General features: G+C 39.2%; 1 protein-coding gene across 1 annotated transcript; it reads left to right on the top strand.

Annotated features, from left to right (window-relative positions):
* Positions 1-7,379: 7,379 nt before the first annotated feature.
* Positions 7,380-8,926, top strand: LOC145674084 (uncharacterized). Its single transcript, XM_081743905.1, has 2 exons — positions 7,380-7,629; positions 8,205-8,926. The coding sequence occupies exons 1-2, from the start codon at positions 7,380-7,382 to the stop codon at positions 8,924-8,926; spliced, it is 972 nt and encodes a 323-aa protein (XP_081600031.1).
* The last annotated feature ends 396 nt before the right edge of the window (positions 8,927-9,322 follow it).

Raw genomic sequence — 9,322 nt, 5'->3', positions numbered from 1 at the left:
TAATGAACGAGTATTATCTCCATAAACCATCGTAATCGTATTTATAATATGGACGAAAGTAATCTTCCTCTAAATAACAGACCCCTAAAATTTTTGCAGAAAAGGGTAGAAAAGAGGTGGTAAGTTTAACATCTGTTGAGCGAGGGGAAAATGTAACGGTTATAGCATGCTGCAATGCCAGAAGGTCTTTTATACCTCCTGTAGTAATATTCAAATGTGTACGCCTAAATCCGGACTTTAAAACCCAATATCTCACTCACAACTTTTGTCCTTAGAGTTCTACCAAAGTTATGACATCGAAATGCTTTATCTACCTCCAGACACAACACACGTATTATAACCACTCGATCGCTCTGTTTTTAAGGCGCTTAAAGCCAATTACCACCAAGAGGCAACTATCTGGATTCACTAAAACCCGAGGTCAGTGATTAGTAAATCCCAGTTCTGCATTTTGTTCACTGAAGCCTAGAAGTGGACAGCTTCTGTTGGACTGGCAGTTAATGGGTTTTCGTGTACTGGTGTCTACCCGTTTAGTCCATAAGCTATTGAAGAATTTCGATTCGCCCCTTCGGAAACGTATGGCCTTATTATACATTTTAAGGAACAGTCTTCTCGGGAAGAAGATCTTAACAACGCGCCTTCTTCTTCCGGTAATGGCAATCAAAACTTTGTCCCAACGAAGCCTATAGATGAACCCATACAAGTGCTTCCCAGTCCAGAAAAAGTTTGTGTGCAGAAGAGACGTCGTGTCGCAGGAAAATCATGCCACTCAACTTCTGAAAATATTCGGGCAATGAGAATAAAACACCTCTGAGGAAAGACGCAAGCATCGGGTGCAACAAAATCCAAAGACAATACAAGAAAGAAGAGTGCTAATACAGAACCTGCCAAGAAAAAAAAAAACATATGAATGCTCGAAAGAAACTGATGTCCTCTACCTCTTCCAGTGACGAAAATGTAGGCCTAAGTCTAAAGATGGCTGCAAGTAATGAAAGTCAAACAAGGAATTGCTGCTTTTGCCTTCTTAATTGCTATTCAGAACGTTATGCTAGAAAGGGAGACTGGATTCGTTGCCAGCGTTGTAAGACATAGTTCTACGAAGTCTGTGTCGGTGCAGAAGGTCGAAAACAGTTTATCTGTTGTCGCTGTAGTTAAATACGAACTACGGAAGATGAATTAACCAATTACGGCTCTTTGCCTTAGAAAGTGTTCTGAACAAGTTTTTTTTAGTGTAGGCCTACATTCAAAAAGATAGCTACAGGTGACGCATGTTTACAATTTATGTAGTCCTACTTCTTTTCATTCAAAACTAGCATATTTCAACTACCGTAGAAATTGCAATCTATTAAATAGTATATACATTATTTCTATAAGACTTGTTTATTTTGTTGGTTATTCATATTACCCCACTCGTTATTCAAATTGCCCCTCGCATTTACGTTTTTCGAAATTTCGGCGGGGAAATTGAATACGCAAATTTCACAATGATGTATCTCAGATACTATCTTAAGAAAAATTGTTAAGTAATAGTAAGGTTCAAAGTTTTTGTTCACAATTTTATATTTGAATACCAATTACAGTTTCCGAGATATATGAGAAAATGTCTGAAATTATTCAAATTACCCCGCTGTACCCTATATGGAGCATCAGAAGTAATTTATACTTTATACAAATACAACACTTCTCCACTGTCCTGTATTAACAGCAGAATCGTAGCTGGGATGGGGGGGGGGGGGCGAGCGAAGCCGCGGCTCCGGGCGCTGATAACAAGAAGATGCCGAACGAGCAAGAAGAAAGAAAAAGTGTTGGAAATGAATAAACGATGTGTCGCTCCAAAACAGTATTAGCGCCCTATTAAATCAATATTGTTGTGGGATTGCAAAGAAATAGGTTTGTTTTAAAAAAAATCTTCCTCGCTTCGCTCGTAACCCAAGCATTTCAATAAGTCTCAGCAAGCTTTTACTTATTACATAAAGAAAGTTACTATATATGATTTGTTAATAACGATGTGATAAGAAGGTCGCAAGCCTGTTTGGGCGAGAATATTAAAAATGAAGGTAAACAAGGGGAATAATAACATAACTTGAAGCAGCTACAGAATGGGGGCTTAAGGGTCAGAACTTAACCTAACGAATTTCGTTTTTTTCAAAGACTGATCACTACCAGTTAACCTTGTTTTTTATTCCATTGACATGAAATGCTTCCAATTTGAAGAAATTCATTGGGATGATTTCACCATCAACTACTTGTACCGCCAGGATACTTTTTTGTGCATACGTATCAAGTTGTGTAATATTTTTTTATCTACCTACAATACAATCATATCTATCTATACAATCTATCTATCTACATACAATCACATACACACATTATATAAACACACACACACACACTATATATATATATATATATATATATATATATATATATATATATATATATATATAGATAGATAGATAGATAGATAGATAGATAGATAGATAGATTAACATATGTGTGAATGTGTTAGTGTATTTTCAATATGTTGATTAATAGCAAGTAACCTTAAATTCAGAATTTTCATTCATTAAGAAATTAAGTAATTACTATAATTTCAAACATATGTACTAGCCAAACTACATTTGGATTTTGATGAGAACCATTAACATATTCTTCATCTCCATCGACCAGGCCCGTAGCCAGGGAGGGGCTAGAGCGGGCAATGCCCGCTCTAAAATATTTTTTGCCCGCTCTAAAATATTTTTCGCTCTAAAAAGGACGTTGTCCAGAAGTTTCAAATTGTTTCAGCAAATCCTAAATAGAAAAATCTTGTGATTTTATTTAGTAAATAAAATTGAACTTAGCGCGCATTTACTACTACTAACAAATGAAATTGAACGTGGCGTATATTTCTACGAAAAACAACAGTTATTCTTATTGCTAAATATTCTAAATAATCTCCAATGTATTACTTTTCCTCATTCCAAGAGTTTGAAGAATCACAACCACGACAAGCATTGAAGACGTTGGAGAAGATGCCCTTCCAAAGAATACCCATATAAAAATTGACCCGAAAACAGGCTATGTTACATGAATGTGAGTGCCTGGCTTGTGCAGTGTAACATTGCAGGTAAAAAACATTTGTTTTACCTACTTGATAGTACATGTCCCACGTGTGCCTGTAATTAATGTGTAAAACACGCAACATGTCCATGTTCCTTACAGTGCAAGGAAAACGCATATTTCATATATGATACTGGTACCGAAACTGTGATGTCTGGAGAAAACGTACCTGCGCCTCTAGAATAGTCAGATTCAAAAAAAAAATCAGTGGGGAATTCGGAAGTTTTGTTTATTGTAAAAGCGGCAACAATGCTGTTTTCACGTGATTTGAGTCTTTGCGGGGAGCACGCACGAAAATAAACCAATGATTGTAAAATGTTTGTAAATAGCAGTTTGCATCGGCTCACTTTGTGTTTTCTGAGTGGCCCCGAACCATTTGTTTCACGATTTGTTTACAAATATACGGAATGAAGAGAACGATAATTCCTTATATGCACTCAGAGAAAAAAAATCAAGACGGCAGCAGAACACCGAACATATTATTTTAAAAAGATTTTGTCACACACCATTATAATTGCGCGTAATAATAAGTAGCAGAGTGCTTAGCGAATTTCTAGGCGTTAAAAAAAACAGTAGAAAATGACCTACAGGCAAATGTACCTCGCCAGACGTTTCCAATTACTCTACTGACTATTATAACGCCATAAATATGAAGCAGGCATCCATCAAGTCATTTTTTGGTGCGAAAGTTATCGAAAATGAAACTAATTCAGTAGCAGGGTCATCTGTATCAACATGTGTAGAAGGTCAAGAAGAAACTAAACTTCAAATATCTGGTTTCCCATGTTGGTGTTGATTTCCACCACGTATCAGACCTTGGCGATACAAAACCCGCTCAGCCACATCGTGCAAATTTTCCATGCTCCAGTATTTCTGGTTCAATTCGACGATTTCGTCCAATATGGTACAAAACGTGGGATTGGCTTTAGTATTCTGTTATGTTAGATGCTGCCTTTTGTTTCCCATGCCGGAAATATCCGTTACGAAACAGTGATCCCTCATTTGTGCAGAATGGTTTCAGACACTGGAAGCATGCAACCGATAAAAATAAGGGATTTTCTCGTCACGCCGATTTTGAAACTCATAGGCGAAACGGTCGTGAAGAAGGTGTGTATTGATGTAATTATGAATAATAGGTACTATGTGAAAATTGTGATGGAAGTTATTCAATTCTTGGCTGTGAATCAGTCCTCCTTTAGGGGAGATTCTGGGTGTGAGCAACTCGGAAAACAATCAAGTGGTTTGTCCTTTAAGGACCCTGTGTAAGTTCTCGTCAAAAATAAAAGTTCTATTTCTCTCGCTTTTTTGCTGCATTCCTATAGATATAAAGGCAACTCCTCAGGAAAAAAAATATTTCGACGACACTGATAACGATTTCAAGAAAGTAGGGCCAAAATACCGCAAATTTTTATAATGGAGTATATGGGAAACTACATGTTATATTCGGATTTTTGTAGGTACCGTCCACAACTCTGAGATCAATGATTTCCACATATGATGTGCATCAGAGTACGGGACAAATAATAGGTAGAAACGAAAGTGGTGTTATGTTTCCTTTGGCTGATACAGGGTGTTGAAATTGGGCACCATCTGGTAGTTTAATAGACTGTATGGGAGAGTATTTGGTGGCTGAGAATTGTATTACGTACCATCAGCGCCTCCGAGATGCTGATCAAGATGATGTGGTATTCCTCCCGAAGGCAGGGCTGTGATCCTAAGGTCCCTGGGCAAGGTGAACCCACGATGGTTTGCCATTGCCTGCCATGAGATGATGACGTCCAAAGGATGGAACCTACAGTTGAACAAGGGATCCGAACTTCCTCTGTCCCCACCGGGAATCGAACCTGAGATCCCTTGATTACAAGGCGAAGGGCTTATCCATTCATCCACCTGGGACACAATCTTACAAATAAGACCATTGTCATATGATATTTGATATTACGAAATAGACAGAAAAGAAAGCGTTTGGGTCTGTTTCACACACACACCGACACACACATACACAAACACAAAAATAATGCACCGGAAACATATAAAGATCACAAACTGTTAAATTCTATAGGAATGGACAATATTGTCCTTAGATATTAATGACAACCCCACGATTAGTGTTCAAAATGTGCAGCAGATCTCCTTATAACCAAAGTTAAGTCATGCCTGGATCTTCATTACCGTGTGTGTCCCTAGTGTCCAGAAAAATACCACTTAGGTGCGAAGCTGGAAAATGAACAATTTCATAACGAGCAACACCAAGATACCAAAGAACGGAAGCTACATGCGAGCAACATCCGAGAACACGAGCTCCACTGGAGCATTTGTAGTACCATCCAAGAATAGCGTCGGCTCCTGATTTTTCTGGATCATACTCATTGAAAAGTGTGTACTGCAAACTCTGTACATGTCGAGATTGAATTTTAAACCTCAGGATGTATGGAGTGATATGCAAATGGAACAGTGAAAAACTACCATCAGATTTCATGTGCTCTACTGCATATGCGTGAGCAGTTTGAATTTGATAAATTCCAAGCGTGATTTTGAATAAATCTTTTTCTGTCAATCGAGGGAAGTCAGTAATTGACGATCCGTCATACAGTTCCAAAATCTTTGCTGAGCGTTTGTCAATATCACCATATGTCTGTAGTTTCTTGTATAGTTCGTTTGTTAAACAAAAACGTGATAAGATTTCAATACTTTCGTCAGACTTTTCTGGTGCATCGTTAGTCAATGGAAGCGCAAACTGATTCTCTAAGACACCTGCAATGAGTAAATACCCGCGTAAGTAGAGAAGAGCCGCAATTGGAACCCTATCCGTAAACATCTTGTACTTCATTTTGAGATGGCCATTTTTCGCTTCTGCCCTTCGTCACAATACGGGATTGGTTTGCAGCCAGGCAGTCACACTGCTTCTTTCCCTTTTCTAAAAGACATGGCATTTTAGCAATGATCCCCACCACCTCCAACACCGTCATTGAATCTCGGAATCCCTTATCAACCAAAACGCAGTCCCCTGGTTGTAAGAGCTGGTTTAAACCATTTGCTGTGTCGGCGAACATAGAGTTTGTAATACTAGCATCATTATTTACACCAACAAATGTACCAACAATGTCGACAATGTACCCGCTGGGTGTAACGATCATGATGGGTTTCACTAACGGACGTCCTTTTTGCACACTATACAGACGCCTTTGCAGAGTGTAGTTCATCGATTTTTCGGTGTAAATGTATGTTCCGTCAAAGACTAAAACCAGCTTGTCATCCCCTACCTCATAAAGTTTGCGGGCCCAAGCTGGAACCTTGCTCAGAAGAAACGAACGAGATAAATGCTTTGAACCGAATACGGACGGTACAAACTGCCTCATCAAAGCCTGCCTGACTGATTTCAATGCATTTGACACACTTCCGTGGCAAGGATATCCAAATATTGCTCCCAGAAAGTCATTACAAAGATCATGCCTAAGTTTCGTTAACAACATGCCCAGTCTGGTTTCAGCGCTTGTAACACTACTGTTATGTACCTTCATGTGCACAGGCACAGTTGACGTATCTTCAACGTTGAGATCCATCCCTGACTACCCATTTCTGGTTGTTTCTGCACACTTCTCACATAAGAACTTGCCTTTATGTAGCATGTTGTACATAGTACTGGTGACGGACCGAAGCACTGGAATGACTTACCTTTGCTCCCCCGCATGTAACTAACCTCTTGTAAGAACTCATTTCCACACACCGGGCACTTTCTTTGCCCTCTAAACCATAGTTCGCATACGGAACATTGCCGATGTTTATCCATGCTTCCACCGGAAGCCATTTGTCACAACGTCACCAAATTGTTTTGAAATGAATAATATGGCCTTTGCATTACACGTTTACACACTGGCGAAACCTACCAGAAAATAACACCAGATAGTACACAACAACAAAGTTTTCATAAATGTCCCGAGAAACAGAACAACAAAAGTCACTGGACAAAAGCATGCAGGAATTGCAACTTTTCGCACGCACAATGAAGTAGGCACAACACACGAATCGATGACCACCTACTTGCAGTCACTAAAGCTACTACAGAAATCAACACCTCCACAATGACGCTTCTACTGTACTTCCCTCGATAGAGGCAACCTCGCAACAGACAGATAGCGAATATGAATCGAATGTTTGCATATACACAACCTCAAACGTCCGGATCGGTCAAACAGAACATAATGCCACTGACGTTTTCAACTATTATTTGCCCCTGCTGTACATCATAATATGACAATGGTCTTATTTGTCAGAATATGTCCCCGGTGGATGAATGGATAAGCTCTTCGCCATGTAATCAAGGGATCTCAGGTTCGATTCCCGGTGGGGACAGAGGAAGTTCTGATCCCTTGTTCAACTGTAGGTTCCATCCTTCGGACGTCATCATCTCATGGCAGGCAATGGCAAACCATCGTGGGTTCACCTTGCCCAGGGACCTTAGGGTCACAGCCCTGCCTTCGGGAGGAATACCACATCATCTTGATCAGCATCTCGGAGGCGCTGATGGTACGTAATACAATTCTCAGCCACCAAATACTCTCCCATACAGTCTATTAAACTACCAGATGGTGCCCAATTTCAACACCCTGTATCAGCCAAAGGAAACATAACACCACTTTCGTTTCTACCTATTATTTGTCCCGTACTCTGATGCACATCATATGTGGAAATCATTGATCTCAGAGTTGTGGACGGTACCTACAAAAATCCGAATATAACATGTAGTTTCCCATATACTCCATTATAAAAATTTGCGGTATTTTAGCCCTACTTTCTTGAAATCGTTATCAGTGTCGTCGAAATATTTTTTTCCTGAGGAGTTGCCTTTATATCTATAGGAATACAGCAAAAAAGCGAGGGAAATAGAACTTTTATTTTTGACGAGAACTTACACAGGGTCCTTTGTTTGAATTTAGTATTCGTAAAGATCCAAAATTAGCAGAAATTGTCAAAACTATCCCTGCCAAAGCAACATACTAGTCCGGATTTTCAGAATGAGATAATTCTTTTCATGGCAGAATCTGTTAAGAGGAAAATAGTAAATGAAGCAAACGAAAGTACATTTTGTTCATTATTTGCAGATGAAACTAGAGACAAGCAACAAATCGAAGATTTGTCTCTTGCAATTAGGTACCATGTGAATTTTAAAGTTCAGGAAGGATGCGTAGCTATACTGAAGTTGGACAAACAAGACGCTGCCAGCATCAAGAACGACATTTTAGATTGTTTAAGAAAAGTAGAATTCAAACCCGACACGATAATAGCACAGTGCTACGATGGAGCATCTGTCATGAGTGGAAAGAAAAATGGAGTGCAAATTCTTTTATCTGAGGATTTGAAGAGGAACATTTTGTTTGTTCACTGTTTCATTCACCAATTTCATTTAGTTATTTGTAGAGCCATTGACACAATTCCTAAACTGAAAGAGTTCTTTGATATTTGTCAACAACTATATTACTTTTTCAGAAAAGGACGCGTTGCAGCAGATTACACAGGAAGGAGTTTAAAGCGATTGTTGGAACAACGTTGGACTGGACATCTTGACACAGTGACTGTAATTCATGACGATAGGTTTCACATATTAGGTGCACTGGTGGCAATTCAAACTTTCCGTGAAGAACATTCCTCAATGAAAGTTGAAGCTACCGGTTTACTACATCAGATCTCCACTAAGACTTTCTGTTTCCTTACTAAGGTCATGCTCAGGGTTCTTGGATATCGAAAACCGAAAAACGCACTGCTACAAAGAAGAGATTTGGACATTGATGCCGCTGTGAAGTTAATAGGATCGGTAGCGGAATAGCTCAGTTCTAGCCGGCAAGACGAAGGAATATTTGAAAATATCCTTCACGATGCAATGAAGGCATATGCCTTAAACACTTCAATTCAGCAACCCTTGAAACGCAAATTCACACTCCCCAGTCACTTAGCTGATTCTGTTGTTGATTTTGAAGGCATAAATTTGGAGAAGGAAAAAGAAGACGAGAAGGAGCTGAAAAGATTATTCTGCGAAGTTCTCGATATCTCCGTCGAAGAAATTCGGAGCAGATTCAGTGAGACAAGGGCAGCTGTGATTGGTGTCATTCACCACTTACTAAGCGAGAAAAAAAGTGAAGAAAATTTGATACCTCTATGTGATGTAAAGTACAAAGACCTACATTGCAAAGTGCTTCAGAATTTGAAGCAGGAAATAGATCTA

This window comes from Thermobia domestica, chromosome 17 (assembly GCF_964235325.1).
Source record: "Thermobia domestica chromosome 17, izTheDome1.hap1.1, whole genome shotgun sequence".
Lineage (NCBI taxonomy): Eukaryota > Metazoa > Arthropoda > Insecta > Zygentoma > Lepismatidae > Thermobia > Thermobia domestica.
The sequence above is the reverse complement of the archived record's forward strand: the minus strand, read 5'-3'. Positions and strand labels throughout refer to the sequence as shown.